This window comes from Pocillopora damicornis, chromosome 14, assembly GCF_964200805.1.
Source record: "Pocillopora damicornis chromosome 14, jaPocDami1.2, whole genome shotgun sequence".
Taxonomy (NCBI): Eukaryota; Metazoa; Cnidaria; class Anthozoa; order Scleractinia; family Pocilloporidae; genus Pocillopora; species Pocillopora damicornis.
In genome coordinates, this window is record NC_142683.1 from 17,902,200 (window position 1) to 17,922,055 (window position 19,856).

At 40.2% G+C, this 19,856-nt stretch overlaps 2 protein-coding genes across 2 annotated transcripts in view; one reads left to right on the forward strand and one right to left on the reverse strand.

Moving 5' to 3' along the window:
* On the forward strand, positions 1 to 15,045 carry LOC113673922 (uncharacterized). The gene is made up of 16 exons (XM_089193652.1): positions 1 to 2,087; positions 3,143 to 3,482; positions 4,164 to 4,260; positions 4,605 to 5,047; positions 5,523 to 5,732; positions 6,601 to 6,742; positions 7,094 to 7,239; positions 7,574 to 7,697; positions 8,356 to 8,518; positions 8,978 to 9,099; positions 9,730 to 9,857; positions 10,765 to 10,890; positions 12,031 to 12,227; positions 12,693 to 12,876; positions 13,239 to 13,324; positions 14,121 to 15,045. The coding sequence occupies exons 1-16, from the start codon at positions 973 to 975 to the stop codon at positions 14,818 to 14,820; spliced, it is 4,323 nt and encodes a 1,440-aa protein (XP_089049778.1). The 5' UTR covers positions 1 to 972; the 3' UTR covers positions 14,821 to 15,045.
* The window catches only part of LOC113673872 (uncharacterized), a 13,553-nt gene continuing 8,600 nt past the window's right edge, over positions 14,904 to 19,856 (reverse strand). The window contains exons 11-17 of the mRNA XM_027190327.2: positions 19,667 to 19,788; positions 19,097 to 19,224; positions 18,506 to 18,631; positions 17,926 to 18,122; positions 17,187 to 17,370; positions 16,381 to 16,469; positions 14,904 to 16,047 (exon numbers count right to left, since the gene is read on the reverse strand). Coding sequence (XP_027046128.2) covers positions 15,123 to 16,047; positions 16,381 to 16,469; positions 17,187 to 17,370; positions 17,926 to 18,122; positions 18,506 to 18,631; positions 19,097 to 19,224; positions 19,667 to 19,788 — 1,771 coding nt within the window. The 3' untranslated portion in view covers positions 14,904 to 15,122. The remainder of the gene's footprint in view (positions 16,048 to 16,380; positions 16,470 to 17,186; positions 17,371 to 17,925; positions 18,123 to 18,505; positions 18,632 to 19,096; positions 19,225 to 19,666; positions 19,789 to 19,856) is intronic.

Below are 19,856 nucleotides of genomic sequence, written 5' to 3' on the forward strand. Positions count from 1 at the left end.
TATCCACAGTCTGTTTAATAACTAGGCTTTGGTTTTACGTACATCTGTGTAGTTGTACAACACAGCGAAAGTCGATATATCCTTTTGAGTTAGTAATGATGTGTAACGGATTTCCGCCGTTATAGCAAAGAAAACAAAAAGGAAAAGGTTAATCAGCAAAGGAAATTTCTAGAAAACTTCACAACCAGATTTTATTACACCACAAATGTATTTTTGGTTACAGTCCAAAGGCACTTTTTCACATTGCGTGTCGCTCATTATTTTCTGTTAATCTCCCCATGCAAGTTCGTTTTTATTCGGGAACAGAAGTGAGTCCCCGCTATGTGCTTGAGGCTCACAGTTTATTTCTCTTTATCATCGTGTGTTAATTAATTTTAAAATTTCGTGATTTTTTAAATGTCGGCGTGGGTGCCTTGATGGAAACTTTTGAGACAGCCTTTAATGACGCACTCGGATGTAAGAAAAATATCAAGCAAAAGGAAAGTTAAGCGTCACTTTGATGAGTTTTCATTATGGGCTCGACAAAAATACGGTTATGTCAATATAAGTCATTGTTCGCATGTTAAATAATGAGTAAAAATTTTCCCGCAGGCAATGATATTGTTTGCGAGAAGAAAAAAAAACATGTATTATGCAATCTGTGAAACGTTCATTAGTAGTTAATGTTCCCAGGCTATTTCTTATTTACAGTCGTCTCAACCTTTGAAAACGGTTTCTTTCCTTACTTTGCCTATTCAATGAGGTACGGCCAGAAGGGTTTAACCGTTACAAATAGGCTGTAAATTTATGAATAATGAATATGGTAAACTGATGTATTACGGGCTCCCTCCTCACGAAATTCCCGTGTCGTCTTTATTATCTCTATTGTTTTAAGGACCTTTGCTCTCGCACGGCTGGGTGCTTTTGTCCGTCGTCTTCTTGAATGTTTTGCAATGTGATGATGGTAACGGAGTGACCCCAGACTGATTTAAAATGTCCTTGGAAAATATTCGCTGGTTTCATGTTTTCTTCGTTGTATTTCTTGCCTCGAATGTGGACACAGTTACGGCCGCGAGAGAGTTACTCAAGAATAACATTAGTGAACCTCAAGCTATCTGCAATGACAATTCTAGAGCCACGTTTTATATCGGAGCAAAGACATCGAAGAAATGGATTGTGTTCTTCGAAAGTGGCGGATTTTGTTCCTCGTTCGCAGACTGCAACAGACGTTACTTGAGTAAAGATTCAACGATCTTGATGACTTCGAACAAGCTGCCTGATAGAATTACTGGACGAGATCTGCTCTCTGCGTCTGGCAGCGAAAACCCAGCTTTCTTTGGATACAATCACGTTCTCGTTCCATACTGCAGCAGTGATCTTTGGCTTGGCTTGAAAACTAATCCCAACAAACCGTTCCGTTTTGTGAACGATTCGTCCGTCGATAACTTCAGTTTTAGAGGACAGACGATTTTTCGTTCGGTTTTCATGGATCTGCTACAGCTTCATAACTTGAAAGACGCCGAGGAGATCATTCTTGCAGGAAGTAGCGCAGGGGGAATTGGTATTCTGAATCACGCGGATTGGGTCTTGAAGTACGTAGTGGAAACACATCGTTTAAACGCCAGCCTTTTGTCTTTAATCGACTCAGCCTGGTTTATCGACTTTCAGGGTAGTCTCCAGGGCAGAGTGAATCCCAAGTTCACATCATTCGCAAATATTTCGTCGCCTGCTTGTTTAGATTATTCGCGTGGTCACACTTGTTGCCCATCAGCACCATGCATGATTGCGCGCGGGTATTATCCCGCAAGAGTCCCGTTACTTTTGATCTCAAGCATGTATGATATTTACATGTTTGGTGAAGTTGTTAAGACACTAGAAGCCGAAGGAAAAACGGCAAATGAGCACTCTGCAGATTTCATATCTGCTATAAACATGTACGGCGGTGCGATGAATGAATCTTTATCGTCATCAGAAGAACAGTCATTGAATGTGAGCTTCTTTACACCAGCATGTTTTCAACACATTTATTTTGCCACCTCAAGTTTGTGGGACGAGAATGGGATCTTTTCTCCTTCAATGGAAGTTGTAGTTGGAAATGCAAAATTCAGGTGAGTCATTCATTATAAGTTTTCGGATCAATGTCAGCACCTACCCCTCCCCTAACCCAAAATTAACCCTAATATGCCATCATTGGACTGTTGATGGGTTACGAGAGGGACGTGTGCCGTAGCTCACACACTGTCATTAATCCAGTTTTTTTATGTCTCTTTCACCAATTTTTCCCCGTCACTTAGATTGGTCCTTGTGATTGCTTTGATTTTGATTTCACGACACTCAATTTGTTTTGTGACTCTAAACTCATTTTTAATTTTTCATTTGGCGACTTTTATTTAAAACAAGTTTTAAATGGTTTAAAACAAATATAAATCCCATTTTTCCGTGCATCTGTTGCGACACACTCAGGTGCACCACGTGAGACCCCTTCGCCACCTCGTGTGCCATGGTAATAGATTACAGAAAGCGTCAAAATGTGATTAAAATGGCACTGACTCAGTCATACCACGCCTCGGGTGTTACTCCCTTGTTCTTACCACATTTTGACGTCATCTGTGATCTACGACCGTATTAACTCATGGCAATATTGAATTTATTTGCTTTGTATGACAAAAAAGCACTGTTATTAATGGTGACACTATCTAAGTCTGACTTCGAAGAGATCCTAAGTAAGAATCAGTTAAAATCAAAATGAATGTAATATCATATTTTGGCCCTTAACTGATCGCAAGCAAGTAACTCATATCGCAAGTGGGAAGCAGTTCTGTTAATGTAATTGCAGGAAAGGAACTTGGAAAAAAACAGCAGCTTCTGTGGGGTTTGAAAATGCGCCTCTAGGATTCTAGCAACGTTGCTCTGAAAACTGAGCCATGTAAGTCACATAACGGAAAGAGGGTTATTTGTGGTCATATTGCTTCAGGGATAACAAAGAACCCCTGAGAATTTGCCTCGCTTTCAACATGTGGCCTCGTCACTCACTTGGTAGTGGTGGCGCGCAGATGGTATCTAGGAGGCATGTGTTCGACCCAAAGTTTTTTACAGGCTCTTTTTTCTTATTTTTGTAAAACTCTCCCCAATTACTAATATGTTTGCCTGGTTTTTCACCTAGGAACGAAGTGCGAAGAAAAACTTGGGAGACAACAAAAATATCGAAGACCAGCATGAAAGATTTTGTATCGACATGGGTGAGATCACGTGACGCTTCCATAAAACTAATTGACAGCTGTATCGGTGCTCAGTGCAACCCTACGTGTCCCCAGCAGTTGTTTTTTATAGATCCTGCGGTGAACTGGGTCGAAGTGGTCAAGATTGTCATAATCATTCTGTCCCTGTCCATCACAGTCACGTGCTTTGGTTTGAAGGCCGTATTCATGCTGTATCAGTATCACCTGTCAAAAAAACAAAGGCAGTACTTGACTGATACTGAAACTAAAGAAGTACACAAAGAGGTGAGCTATGGAGCAGTATTTAATACGATGTTGATGTTGAGCAGTCTTTGATTGCACGCACATGTGATTAGGTAAAAGGTAAAGTCTATGCTGGAGTTAAGAGTCCCACTCAGCTTACTCTGGTCTCCATAGCATTAAGCGACTTGTAGCATCACTAAACCTCCCTGGATGGGAAGTTAGTCCATCGCAGGGTTACCCCCACCACCTAGGCTAAGAGAGATACTGTGAGAGTAAGAGGTCTCGCCCAAAAACACAACACATTGATCGCAGACCTCTCGAACTGGACTCGAGCGCACGACCGTCGAGCCACCGCGCCTCCCACTCGCCTTATGATTGTGTGTAAAAATTGCGCCTTCCTCTCAGCAAATCAAAATCAAAACCTACCGGGCAAAAGTGCATCACGACTTACTCGTTTATGCTTTCCAGCGATGCTTACCCTAAGCACTATTTTCCTTCTAATATTTCCATTTTTATGATTGGTCAGTGCCACTAAGAGCCTTGTATAGTTAACACAGTCTTTCTGTAGCTCCCAGCGATGGGTTCAATCGACCAGAAATATAATGGAGAACATTGGTACCAGAAAGACCCCAGGACACCTATTTTCATTTATGTGACGTTAGTAATAATTGCACCTTGTAAACATTTATTTGAATATACTTTTTATGTGCGTTTTTACAACAGTTGCCTCCGGCACAACCCAGCGAAATAATCAGCATCGCCTGTTTAGCACTCAGCTACTCAGTCGACGTAAACAAGAAGAAAACGAAGAACGACAGAGGTGAGACTTTAACCTTGGGGTTAATCATAATCTTAGCCAGGACAGATCAGCTACAAATGCGCAATGATACTTGAGTGTACACTTGACATAGGACGGTTATTTTAAACTGGATTGTCAGAGAGAATAAACGAGGAGACAGATACACTCACTGAGTGACTGACAGACCGACCGACCGACCAATCGACTGGCTGGCCGACAGACTGAGTGACTGAATGACCGACTGACCGACTGACCGACCAACTGATCGACCAACTGGCCGACAGACCAACTAACCGACGGACCGACCAACTGACCGACCGACAGACCGACTGAAAGACCGACTGACTATTTTGAATTTTTTACAGACAAGCTGGCTCCTGAGACTAAAGTAGTTCAAACAGATCAACTAGAAGACACATCTCCCTTGATGATAAGAAATGATTTAGATAATGTGTTCGAAGAGGAGGAATCAACAAGCCTTTCCAGTGAATCAAATGGAGAAATCGACTCTTTCCCAAACGATAACTTGGGTTTTAAGAGCTTAATGTCTCTAACGCCTGAGCGAACAGATTTTACCAAAATGAAGTTACATTCTACTCAGAATGGTCATTCTCATAGTCAAGACAATCCAAGAGTGAAGGTAAAAGAGGCGAAGACCAGAAATGGACAAAACCAAAAACCAATTCTAAAGAATGTCTCTGTTTACTTTAATCCTGGAGAGTTGGTAGCCATCTTGGGTCCTTCGGGATCTGGAAAGACAACGCTACTAGATTTGCTGACAGGAAGGCGAGAAACAGGCAACAGCCAGGTACGTGGGACTTCATAGGAAAACTCATACGGGAGTCAAAATATATTTAAGGAGCTTATATTAGAATATCTAGTTTTTGTATGTAGAATACAGATTTAAATGGAAAATCAAGAGCATTGTAAACAGTTAGAACAAAGGGAGTTTTATAAACTCAAAAAGGTAAAGAAAGAGCTTGAACAGGATTCAAATTCTTGGCCGTCTCCGATACAGGTGCAGCGCTTCGGCTGAAAAGATTGTCGTGCCATTTACTATGTGAACAGTCATGCTGGTCACTCATGCAAACCATATATGCGATTGAAAATACGGTCTAAGAAGGACTATTTGGTCCCACAGAAATTCCGCTATTCATCCGTTTACCTCAGTGGCTCTAAAAAGAAGTGTACGTTTACCTCGCTACTTTGCAGATCGTTAACTACTTGCTCTCTACGCGCCTCCACACTGTGATTAAGCTTTACAACGTTTTCTTGATTCGCAGGGTGCGGTGTTTATAAATGGAGTTCCTAGAAGTCTTGGTAATGTGCACAAATGGTTCGCTCGCAAGATTGGTTACGTGTTACAACTGGCTGTGCCTTACTATGAAGAACTCACTGTGCGACAGAATCTCTTTTTCGCTGCTCACATGCGGCTGCCTAAATCAATGAGCAATGCACAGAAGTTTGAACGCGTTGAACAGATACTTGCAGAGGTATTTCACTCTTGCTACTTTCAAATGATAAGAGAACCTCAAAGGAATGATGAAAGCTCTATGTTCCCTGTTTCTCATTCTTCATTTTCCGTTTCTCGTCGTCATAACATACTTCGAGTATGAACACTAGAATCTGCTGTAAGACACAAGACCCCAATTTAAGGCACTAGTATCCGATTTTGTGCACTAGAGTCCGATTTTAGACACAATTAACCGACTTCAGACACAAGTGATCTATTTCTGACACTAGTTTCCGATTTTAGACATAAGTGTTCGATCTTAGAACTAGTGTCCGATTTTAGACATTTGTGTCCGATTTTAGACATTAGTGTCTGATTTTAGACATTAATGTCTGAATTTTTTACACTAGTGTCCTATTTAAGACACTAGTGTTCAATTTAAGATTCTAATGTCTGATTTTATTTGCTATCGTGCAATTTTAAACACAAGTGTTTCTTTTTAGAAACTAATGTCCGATTTTATACACCACCGCTCGATTTTAGACACAAGTGTTCCTTTTTAGACACTAGTGTTCGATTTTATACACTACTGTTTGATTTTAGACACAAGTGTTTCCTTTAAGACATTGTTGTCCGATTTTAAACACTAATGTCTGATTTTATACACTACCGTTCGATTTTAGACACTATTGTCCGTTTTATAACAATAGTGTCTGATTTTAGACACAATGAGAGGGAATATTACATAGACTGTTCGCAGGGGATCAAGTTAATGTTATCGTGACAGCCAAAGTCTCTCAACCTTCCCCCACCCCTTCCCCGGTGATAAATGATAAACTGGTCTCTTATTAGCTGTGGTTCCTGTGGTTCTTAAACTTGCCATCGATTCCACAACTTACCTGTTGCAGATCGGTCTTACGTCTCTGGCTGATACAGTTGTTGGTGGGTCTGTGGGTCAAGGTCTCAGTGGAGGACAGAAACGTCGATTGTGTGTCGCTCTTCAGATGATAAATCTGCCATCTGTGCTTTTCCTTGACGAACCAACTTCGGGTACGTTGTTTTAATAGCGAATTTTAGATTTCTCTTTAGTGCGTGTTTATATGTGTTTATACCTTGATTTTTTAAATGTATATTTTAAAAATTAGGCGCATTGTCAAAATAGCCCTTCTTAATTCGTAAAGATTCTTAAGCGTTCTGACGGATATATCCAAGTTGTTTCAGTCCTTGGACACAAAGTTCGGGGAAGTCCAGAGACCCCACTTCTCGTTAGAGGCAGTCTCACGAACGTTGTCACTGGATCTCGTGTTGCAGTTATGATGTTCACTATCCCAATACTATAGAATCATTTAACCCTTGTTTAATTTCAAAATGCTCAAATTAACGTACATTCTTTAAAATCAGGTCTGGACGCATCATCTTCCCTGGAGCTGTTGAATCTTCTCAATGTTGTTGCTGAGACAGGCAGACTAGTGATTCTCACTATACATCAGCCGAGGGTGGAAATCTTCCATCTTTTCCACAAGATTATCCTTATGTATGATGGTCAGGTGAGCAAACCTTCCCTGTAAACGAGGACAAAGGGGAAGGGGGGGGGAGGTTTACCACTTAACATTCGTCCTAAGGTAGTTCCTCCAAAGAGGTCAAATTAAGTGTGAACCGAGCATGCTCGACCTGATGATGATGATGATGATGATGATGAAGTGTGAACTCCGTCCATACCTACACACGCACACCCCTAACACTGACTCCAGCTTCAATAGCATAGATAATGTTCATGGTAAAATCTAATATTTTTAGAATTATATCCATTAAAATTATTAGAAGATAAATAAGGAGGGCTTCCTTTTACGTGCTTATCAACCGTCACGCTCATGACCTTAGGTGGCGTATTACGGCGAGCCTACACCTGCCCCGACTCTCTTTCTTAAAGCCTATCTGCAGTCAACAACTGAAGAATTTCGACTCAGAGAAGAAGCGCCAAAAATTGATGCCAAAAACCCTGCAGGTAAGCTGCAAGGTCCACCCTAAGATTGGAGCAATTAGTTATCCGAGGTCTGACATTGGTTTTGATTTAGTTCGTTCTAGGATTAATTGAAAAACTCGCACCTTAGCTTTATATCGCACAACATGAAAAATCAAAACTATTTGCGAGTTGGTCGCTTGCGTTTTTCGGCGCTTAAGGCCATGGAAAAGACGTGCTTTTTCTTTGAGTTCTGATTGGCTCCTTGAGATGCACGTCTTGGTTCTGATTGGCCGTTTAGATAAATTTGCGTCTGGCTTTTAGACACTGGATCGGAAGCCGTTCTGTTCGTTGGTTAAGGGAGTATTTCGATCATATTACTCATAATGTTGTTCGCTTTTAATATAGGTTGGAATTCTCAACTTTTCAATCTTTCAAAAAAGAAAACAGAGAAAGGCAAAGATTTGGTCGCATCGCTAACAGGATTTAGCTCTTAATTTCGCCACTCTGTTAGCGACGACTGATCCCCCACTTCGCTCCACCTCAAGAACCCTCCTATCCTTACAAAATCCTCCGCCACTCTCCCCTCCCCCGCAAAAAATATGAAGTGGTCCTCAAGTTTAAATTTGGTGGAATTCATATATGAAGGTAGGGAATGGACAATTCTTAAATTGAAAAGCATACGATTTACTTATCTATCCAGACACAATTATGGATATAATGAACTGCAGTGAGGCTCGCCGAGCCATCCTGGATTATTACCAAAGAAGTGGTGAGCCACAGGCAGTCCAGGAAGCTATCAAAAAGGCACAGGAAGACGCAAGAAACATTTTTACTATGCAAAACATGAACTCCGACGAAGAGGAGTAAGTATTTGGCGTCGGTGTAGCTATCACGCTGCCCAAACCAGCATTTACACGAGATGTACGCATCAGACACCATTTTTTTATGTTCGCAATCAAAAAGTGCCCTTGAAAATATGATTCTGACCATGTTTCGAGATTTATAAGAGTAACTTGCCCTTTCGAATACTGTCGTCAAATGAGCTGATGATTTGAGCTTAGAGGCGGCCCTTTTTAATCTTGGTTAGTAACCTTGCCGTTTACCCGCGACGTAGCAAAGTCTGTCTCCTGTTTCATAAATCTTAAAGGCTTTTTGAAAAAGGCTTCGTGCATAGTCGAATTTAAAGCACATTTGAAAACAACATTCGAACTTTCACGTATCTCTTCAGAGTTTTAAAAAAGCGTGAATGAATCGCTTCAAAGCCTGCAATGAGTCTCATCAAAGCCTGTTACTATAGCAAATCATTGTTTTTTTCTTGGCAGGATAAACGATGCAGGAACATTTAACAGAATATTTGTGTTGGAATGCCGAACTTCCCTGAGTCAAACACTTGCACAAATTTGCTATTTTCCTCTGATATTCTTCTTGTTTGGATTAGTAGTAGGTAGGTATGCCCTACCCCTGTCAAGAATAATGTTTGACCACACCTGTTTTAGGGTGAGGTAATGGTCTGGCCCACTCAGCCACTGGTCCCGAGTATGGGCATGAAGTGGCTAAGGGTATTACTACTTCCCCCTGAATTAAATGCCATCACAAGGTTACCCCTCAGCATTCCATCAGGCTTCCCTGACAACTCACCGCCACCCATTTACGCTCCCGGGTGGAGAGAGGCACTGGGAGATCAAAGTGTTTTGCCCACGAAAACGACCTGGCTAGGTCTCGAGCCCAGACCTCTTGACCCGGAGTCTAGCGCACTAACCTGGATCAGAGACCATGAAATCGAGGACGTTTAATAAGTACCAAAGAACTACTATATTTTAAGATGTCGAGTGACAAGTGATTATTTCTTGTCAGAATCGGAAGGAACTGACATTGATTAAAGGCCAAATTTGAGAATGCTATCGAAACCATCCACATATACTACTTGTAAAGCTGTCTGACCAGAGATTGCAAACTTTGATTTCTGTGCGTCTTTGATGATTCAGGCTTCGCCCTCATTGCCGATCACGCAATACAAATTTATGAAATATTGGACACAAACCTTTTTTAATGTGTTACATAATTTTCCCATCAGGAACAATTTACTTTCGGGCGCAGGACAAAGATGGGATTTTGCTGATGTCAGCATTTTGTGTCTATTGCTGCTGCAGCCCCTTGTTTCTCAGCTCAGTTCTAATGGCGCATCTAAACAAAGCTCTAAATGTGAGTAGATTGAGCATTCTGATTTTTGTATTAAATTTTTTTCATTACGATACTTTTTAAGGTGATTCCTCAGTGCGCATCCTGTACTGCGCAAAAAAATCACGTAATCGGGCGAATAGGCGCGCGCGAGAACACGGTGTCGTTTTTCCAATAAAAGGACCAGGTAAAGAGGTACGATGATCTTTAGCTCGTGAACGAGCACGGTGACCTATATTTTTTGTTCCATAATTTTGGTGCATAAATTTTCCCCTTTAAACTGGACAAGCTAAGAAAAATTCATCGAAGGGAAAAAAAGATATGGCTGAAAAGCGTGCACAAAGCCTGTTACTCGTGGATGCAAATCATGACCTTGAAAAGAACGACTCGAGGAACGTTTTGTGTGTGTGCTGTTTAAATTTTCATGCATTTCAAATTGCTCCATGCGCTCGAGAAATTCTATCTATCAAGTTTCTTGAGTGCCACCTTAAAAAAACCTTGCTTCCAGCTGCAGCAAAATGTCAAAATGTACCATGAACCGATCAAATGATTCGCGTGATAAGTGTCAGTACAGGCATAAATGATTTTTGTAAGGAGTACGTTTGGCCCATTTTATCTCCTACACAAGCACGGTGACCTATCTTTCTTATTGTTTAGGAAAGTTGAAAAAAAGGTGTTCGATAAATTCATTTTCTGAGGAATCACCCTAAGGATTTCCTGTCGTACTGCATAAGTGTTACTATATTATATAAGGAAGATTTTCTGAAATAAGCACCTTCTTGGGCCCTCTTGGGGTTCAAGTCTGAATAAGAAAGGGGGGGACTAAGGGTCATGCGTCTCCTCCGGGGCTAACAGACCACCATCTCTGTGCAAGACCTTAGTCGCGTAATTTAATGACAAGCAGATATTTACTGTATTTTTGTGCCTGCAGATATATCACCTTGAACGTGCTGATGGGTGCGGTCGGTCATATGAGAATGTGATTCAGACATACGTGCGCATTGCTGCTCTGTGTGTGATTCCAATTCTAGTCCGTTCGGCGATGTCTTATTTATTGGTAGGTTACGCAAATCTGGGTAACGTTAAAAATAAGACCTACAAGTTTGCCCGGTTGTGCTACACTCCCGAACACCGACTACCTCCCTTGCCCCCCTCAATGTTGGTTTGCAAGATGGTTTACAAATATTGGCAGTTGACAACATTTGAAGAGGGAGAGCGACGAAAGTACATCATAGACGTTGTTCTGAAGAAGTATCCTCATCGATTTTGCCTGAGTGTCCACTCTTAGACACTCTTGTTAGGTCACCGTCTCCCTCCTCTCCCCTTGTAAATGTTGGTTTGCAAGATGGCGTAAAAACATTAGCAGAAGACGGGCGATAGAACGTCATAGCCGTTGTTCTGAAGAAGTGTCCAAAGTAATTATGTCTCGGAGTTAAGTTATCCCTTTGCAATTATGAGAAACAGCTTATTATACCACGCATAGAATGCATTTTAAATAATGCAGATTTTGCATGTTATGTCATACATGAATGATCGTGCGCAAGCGCGTACGTCACCAAGCAGAAGTGTTGAAAATGAACATGCGAGGCAAACTGCAGTGACAAGCATAACGAGAGCTACAAGCTTTTTACTATTAGTTTTATAAAGTTGCCTTTTCGTATGCATGCCTCAGCTTACGCCTTCAAGAGTGATCGTTAAACTTTTTACAGGAAAGTTTCACCATGATCATTTTAACAGTCAAATCTTAAGAAGTAGTTGGGGCATGCGAACCGAAATTCAAAAACTAATATTTTTGAAAAATTCGGGTCCAATTTAACACGTTGTCACCACCGACTGCCCTTTCTCTCGACCAAAATTAAAATACCAAAGAACAAGGACATTTAAAGATATTTCTGTTCTATTGACGTCACACACGTAATAGGTGGATATTAACATTCCATCCTGCCCATAATCTCCATAAGTAGAAACTTCTTCTCGGGATGCAGCATGCCAAACACATTTTCCAGCATTTTTGTCCCAAAACACCGATTATCGAATTCAGAGACAGCGGGTGAATAAAGCGATAAGCTTTCCCTTGCCAGTGAATGTATCTCTCTCCTGTGTGGCTGAGATAAACATAAAAAAAAATTTGTACGTGAAAAAATTGATAAAAAACAAATTAAATGTATATATCCTGATTTTTTTCTTCTTTCCTCAGGTCATGACGTCGTATGATTTGAAGACATTTTTCTTGTTAATAATCATCTCATTGGTTTTAAACCAAACCTGGATTGCAGTCTACATGATGGTGATTTGTGCACATCCGGGATTCGCTAGTCGCATTTGTCCGATGGTATCCGCCATCGGAGGCTTCGCGGGGGGCTTTTTAGTACCCAGACCTCAAATGCCGGCTGGGTGAGTGAAAAATTATCGACTTTACTAACATATCATCAAGTTTGCTCCTTCAACGACTTCGTCATCTTAACGACGTCATAAACTTAACGAAGTCCGAAAGTTGCCGAAGTCGTTAAGTTAACGACGTCAACAACTTAACAACTTCATTGACATATCAGTCAACGCCTCAGTTAAGGTATAAAACGCGACACTAGAGTAATAGCGTGTTGGAATAGCAACGTCATTACTACTAAAATATTTCCCCGTAGATTATTGAGGAGAATTTGGTCTCATAAGAAAACAAAATATTCTGTATCGAACTGTTTGAGTATTTTTCATAATCTTATAACAAAATCGGCTTGAAATTTTGCGGAAAGTTACCTGTGATGGAGGTGAAACAACGAAGGCTTAACTGTGAAGTATCACGATTATTGCAGCTCTGAACTTTTAATTTTTCCTTATGGTGTCTATTTTTATTTACCTTAGGTACAACCTACTATTCTACATCAACCCACAATTCTACGGTTATTCTGCTATCACCAAAGCCTTATTACAAAACCTCCGCCTAAAATGTGTTTACGAGTCCAAATTGAATTGTATCAGTACTGAAGGCAATGCTGTTTTGGCCGGATTTGGGTTCGACACGGTCAATATTTATGAAAATTTGGCGGTAAGTTTTCCTTTTCTTTTGAATATAAGAAAGATTACTTCCGTTGAGCCAGAAAAGACAGTAAATTTATAGAGTGATTGGTGCAAACCTTTTCACCCAACGTAAAGATAAAACCAGGAACAAACTTAAGTCGCTTTTCCTTTATCTTCTCATATAATCGACACCAAATTGATTTCTATAACTACATCGGACATGTATGTTCGACGTCCATGCTATACATGCTAATTTAAAATGTTTCAAAAACGTATACTAAGACACGACACTCTTTATATTCCAGTACTATCATTAATATTGCTCTGCAGAAAAACAATTACGAATGAACAATGAAATTAATTTAATGCTGATTGTTCCTCTGATTACAGATAATGCTTGGGATGACAGTAATATCATTAATTTTCTCCTGGCTATTTCTGGAAATAAAGAACATGAAGATGAAATTCTCCAAAACGTATGTAGCGGTTGTTTGTTTATGCATAGCCTCTTCTCAAAGTAACCTCAATGTTAGTTCGAGTAACGTCAGAAAATTGGAAAATATCGGGAAAAAAATTGCAATTTACGTGTTCATGTAGATCGAATTACACGACAGAGCCAAATGTTAACTCTACAAGGGAAATGGTGTTTTCGTAAAGAAATTCACTCTAGACAGAAATTAACATTTGAACGAGCCTGGAAATATTCGTGGGTTTTTTGTATGTAGTCTAAGATGTCTTCACAAGGCAAATTCGGTAAAGAGTTGAACGGTGGCGTCTCTGAAATTAGGCGTTTCCTTCATCTACACAACTCAAATCCAAATTTTACAATGGACAGTAATGTCGCAGTCTAATTGGCCAATTTACCGCTAGGGATAAGAACACAGACAACGCTCCTCGCCTCCATGCGTCATGCGATTCCTTTACCAGCTCTTAACCCTTTAAATCCCAAGATCTGATTCTAAATTCTCCCCTCTAGCTGCTACACATTTCCTTTTAAGTCAGTTTTAAGAATTTGGTGTCAGATCAAGAGAACAACCTCTACTTGACAAGTTTAAGTAATGGGAAGAATTAACATGTTAATCAACTCTAGGGGTTAAAGGATCCAACATGGATGATTTGAACGTCAAAGGCAGACCTCGATCCAATAATATGCAAAAACAAAAACTCTCTTTGCCTCCTCCCCTTCCCCTCCCCCCCGTCACTCCTCTGCTATACCAGAAATGTCGGACGACTCACAATCACTCAACTAATCTCATTGTTCTATTGACTTAGGTCATCAAAAATATCAAGGTCACAAATGGATAAAATACTAGATGAATCAATCGAGCTTCTAAATGAGGCAGGCCACACAGCTAATCCCACTCGCCGGAGGTCCACGTTAGGCATTGTTACCCATGACGACGGAATGCACACCGTGAAGCTTCCGGACAGTCCCATTTCTCGCGAGTGCCAGCCAGATGCAGATGTTGTTTCTTTGATGCCACAAACGAGTCCTGTCATGTCTCGAGAGAGTCGGTGGGCGATTGTTCGTAGGCGTATGGCGGAGAGAAGGTTAAGCACCCATCTTGAGATGCAAAACGTTCAGAAAATCGCCAGACATTCCACATTTATACAATCAAAACAAGTTCAGTCTCAAATGGCAAGGACGCGAAAGAATTCTATACCTCTGCCACCGAGTAGACACAACAGTGACCCTGGAGCAAACGGACAAAAACCAGAACCAAAAAAGAAACGTCACCAGTCATACCATGAAACCAACGATCACAACCCTATGAATCTTGAACTGAAAATGACAACTTGGCAACCCGCGCCACGACCAAAGAGTGTCTGTTTTCCTGTGGTTGAAGAGGGAGATCAAGAAATGACGAGTCGTAGCTCGTCATTGAAAAGTATCCGTGAACATGATGACGCGTTTGGCTCTGCGGAAGAAGAACAGGATACCGCGAATATCGTTGTTGACACCAAGTTATAAATTTAGGGAAAACCCAAAAGCGCAATAGACATTTTTTCCTTCATTACGTAATTAATAGTAAAAAAGTCACATTCAAAGACAAGTGCTGAGTAAGTAGGCTTTAATATCAGTTGACTTCTCTGATGTCACAACGTCTTTATAAATACTGATTTATTTATCATGCACAATCTTCACAGCTAACTGCACATTATTCCAAAATACAAAAATAAAATTCAAAAATTTAAATCTGGTTCTCCTGCTTTACATCTGCATGTGTCGTCCTTGATATTTGGAAATTGTAAAATTGAGGAAATTCCGCTGTGTTATACATCCAGACTTTCAGTATATTCTATGATGGAGACTTTCTTCACAGATTTTTGTTTATCCTTCTGAGCCTCACAACCAGACACATGTTGCTGGCCAGCGCCTTCTTCATCTCCTCTAGATCGTCCTTGCTCTTGAATTTCAAAGCCTCTAGCTTCATTGTCGAAAGGTTTCTTCACAGTGTGTAGTTGCAAGACATCTCCTTCACTGGATCCAGTAGCGCTTTCTTCTTCCCTTTGCTTCTTTCCAGCTTCAGTCTCCTGGTTAAGAACGTCTCGCACCTCATCCTTGTTCGTCTCACCGCTTCCTCCGTCCACTTCCGATTCTTCAATCACCTCCTGAAACAGCCCCTTCCTGCAATCATCTTGGAAGCGACCATTTCTTTTGGTAATAAACTCTGGCCTGTTAGCTTCATTTGAAGCCGATGCAGCCATGGTACTTCTTCGAGCAACGACTGCCTTCTCCTTCGCTCTCCTTCGCACGGATTGGGAGTGTTTTATTGTGTAGCGCCGGGCGATTTTCTCAACTTGTGACAAACGCTTGTCAAAGTCCATTTTCCTCTCCTCTACGCGCTGTTTGGTGGATCTCCAAAGTTCTTTCCCTGAAATGCTCACCAATCGCCTTCGGCGTACAACGTAGTCAACATTCTCGCCATCAATTGCTTGTTCAGTGTTTTGGACGCTATTCGCGTCACTAGACTGACGCCTGTGTAAGGGAAGCTTGACAGAATGGAAACCTTGGTTGCCACTGATCAGTCCAAGCCTGGATTTTGCGGATCTCCGGTTGCGAGTGAATGGTTTTAAGGGTATCTCCGGTAGTATTTCATCCTCGTCCTCATCGACTAAGGTTTCGTCAATTGGCGTCATTGGTACAACCGCAACCTCCAATTTCTCCTCTTCAGGCTCGGTTAAAAAGGCTGGGGGACTGGGAATAACAAGATAAAAAACAGAATGATACTTTTGATACTTCATATTCGAAGTCTGGTTCAAGGCAATTTTGAAAGTAAAAATGCTCTTTTGTCAGAACTAATATTCGAATCCTACAAAAATTCTTGATTATACAAATCAGAGCTCGGTTGAAGTGACTAAAGAACCATTAAAACGGCTTAGCTTCAAAAGAATTTTAAAACAATTTGAGCGATGAAGCTTAGAAGCCTGGAAACTAAAGTTTGCAGCGCGGTAAAAGTTGTCAGCGGTTGATGTAAGATGTAAATCAGATAAACAACGTTGCGAGGTGAAAACAGAGAGCAAGACTTACGTTTTAGTGAGGGAGGGGATGGTGAAGTTTTTCGCTTCTAAAAACAACCAAGCGAGAAGCAAAGACAACACTGTCATTCCAAGCATGATCTGAAAAAAACAATATTTTAATTAAAATAAGGATGTCTTAAATGCGACATAAAACATTTTTTAAAAAAATATAGGAATGAAGTATTATAGTTGGTCTTGCAATGCAGTCACTTCCAATTGGGATCCCCTCTTTTCGACTCAACATTGAAAAGTGAGAACACAGAAAGACAAACGTTAATACTTCGCTTCTTCTGTATTTACCACGAGGAATAACCATAATCTTCTTGATAACAAAACAATTGTAGTTTAACGACAGTAAGAATTGGGAGACATTTCTGGAATAATGGAAAAACGAAAAACGATAGTTTTTCAACAAAGAAAAAGAGCCATTGGTAGCTTGAAGAAAAATCAAACTGAAACGCTAGAGCGAGGGTAGGAGAGTGTATTCATGTAGTCGAGAATGGTTACAGGTTTGCAAGTTAAAAAGGCTGATGGAGTTTTCTAGATCAATCGCATGGCACAGACAAGCAAAACCTAAGTAACACCAGCTTTTAATTTCAGCACTCACTGAAGTTGAAATTTCTCTTAAGAATACCTAAGAATGAACACTCATCAAACTTATGACATGTTTTCCTGGTCGAGTCCCCCAAGAGTGTACAATAAATAAACAACATCACTAAAATCTGTCCATAATAAGAAAACAACGCTAAAAATTAAGAGAACTTTAGTCAACATTTATGCACATCAACCGTCCTCAAGTCACCAAAACTAACTCACCACCAAGTGTTCGTAGACATTGACGGTATCAAAGCCAAACCTGGCCAGTACAGCATTACCGTCCGTACTGATACAGTTCAGTGTGGACTCATATTCACATTTCAGTCGAACATTTAACAACAGGACTTTAGTCATTGCTGAGTAGCCATAAAATTGGGGATTGATGTAAAATAGAAGGTTGTATCTGAAATGTAACCAGAAATAGAGAGACGTAAAACAAGTGTTTAAAACGTAAAAAACTACTTGCAAATTGTGCCAGTCGCTTTGATTTCAGCTAGATAATGGTAGCTTCTGAGAAATAGAAAAGCCTTATTCATTAGGGTTATAGAATTTCACATGACTGTGCGCCAACAGGAAAAGTTACTCCTTCATTTGATTTTGGAGTTTGTCTATCACAAATCTTCGTTATTTATCGAAACTTCCTTGTTTTTAAGGTACTGTTCCTCAGAATCAAGCTATTACATTTGGATGTTTCGTGATCGAGATGAATGATCAAAACCTAACAAGGTTTCTCAATTTATAATCCTTTCTTATTTCAGTCTTCTTCCTTCCCTCCTTGCAATCATGACTCATCCTCACGCCATTATATGTTTCTTTCAAAAATTACACTTATTTTTGATAAAATTCTAGCAGAATAAACATGTGACAATTCCTATTTCAAATGTCATTGCCCTGCTCCAGAGAATTCCAACAGATTCTTAAACGCACACCTTAAATAACAGGAGCTTACAACACTCACACAACTGGCATTTGAGGTCTGGGTACTAAAAAGCCCCCCGCGAAGCCTCCGATGGCGGATACCATTGGACAAATGCGATGAGAGATTCCCGGATGTGCACAAATCACCATCATGTAGACTGCAATCCAGGTTTGGTTCAAAACCAATGAGATGATTGTTACCAAAAGGAACTTCCACAAATCATACGACGTCATAACCTGAGAAAATAGGACAAAAATGCAGCAACCTTACCAAAAAATCGTTTATAGTGTCGATTTTTTCCAAAATTAAATTTTATCATTTTTCCTTCATTTGTGTATCAACAAGGCAGAAGAAATCAACTTCCAATCGGGCGTTTTACATCAGTTTTGCTTCACTTTGCTTTATGATTGGTCTAAGAAATTTTCCGCTACCGCCCACTCTGCCGAGCTAATACAAAACTGAAATCAACCATGTCTTGACGAGATTTTCCCTTCCCTAAGATCACTCTTTGGATGGAATGACGTGAATCCTACATCCTTTTGCCTTCGTTTTGCCTTCAAAGCAATCATAGGTAATGATTAATTAATTAAAACGTATAAATGATCGTAAAAGAACGTACCATCAAGTAAGACATCGTGGAACACATGATCACCGGTAAAGCACATAATGCTGTCGTCCGAACAAACGTTTGTACCACGTTCTCGTAAGATCTACCACAACCATCTTGACGTTCAAGGCGAAAAATCTAAGAAGTAAAAATGCGCGAAAAAGTTGTAAATGCATTACAGTAATTATGAAAAAGTTTTCAATCTTAAAAAGCATAACCGCACTAAGTATTTCTCGGTGTCAATAATGTAACTCGGCCACCATAAAGATTTTTTAGAAATTCTTTAAGGTAGCCAATTTACTTTATCAAATCGGTTGATAAAACAAAATTATCTTGTTGTAACTCCCTCTGACGCAGTACCACAGTTTCTTTAAAAACTTAACCCGTTAAAGTTTACGCAGTTTTTTTTGTGTTGATGTTTTTGCTGTAGCTAAGTACTAGTAGTGTTTGTTCTTTTTATTATTTCCGTGAAATGATCTCAACCATCATGCTTTGCACCATCACAGAGGGACCACACATGCGCGAGCGTAAAGTGTGATATGTTTTGCACCATAATTCCAAGAGAAAGAGAGGCTTTTGAATACATGTCTTTAGAGTACTTACATCCAAAGCTTTGTTGAGGTGCGCCATCAGGACAGAGCTTAGAAACAAGGGACTGGCACAGCAGTACACACAGTACGCAGACATAAGCAGAATTCCATCTCTCTCCTCAGCTTGCCAGTAAACAGTTCCTTCAAATTAAAGGTAAAATAAAACCAACATAACTTAAGGTTAACAATTGTTAAACATGTTGCAGGAGCTTAGGATAAAGTAAAATCTCGGGCCTTTGAGAGAATTTAAACCAAGGCCATTTCCAATTTCGTGTTTGGACGCTCCACCGACTGAGCCACAGAGAACTGGAAGTGAGTGTTAAACTACATCAAAATTTATCATTCAGCTAGTGCTTGTGTAAAAAATTTCACCGAAGTATTTAAAACACTGTTAGGAATATTGAAACTTTCGCAAAACCGTATAATTAAGGAAGTCTTTTAGTGCGAGCAGTTCTCACATTCTGTTCGAGTAACTTTCATTACATTGAGTTCCATATTAGTCTTGGCGTGACAAAAGCGTGACCCACTCTGCTTTAACAAGCGTGACTAAAGCTATGCATAACATTTAGGTTTATCTGCATACCTACGATGATCCCAAATGTGAAAAAAATTAATGGAAAGTACAAGATCTGTCCCAATGTTTGCTTTACAGAAGTTCTGCTCTCCAACACAAAGATTCTGTTGAATGACCCAGCGCCATCGACACTGGAAAAAACAAGTTACAAATTAGAGTTAAATTAGCAAACTCTTCGTACGGACAAGCAAATAAAACC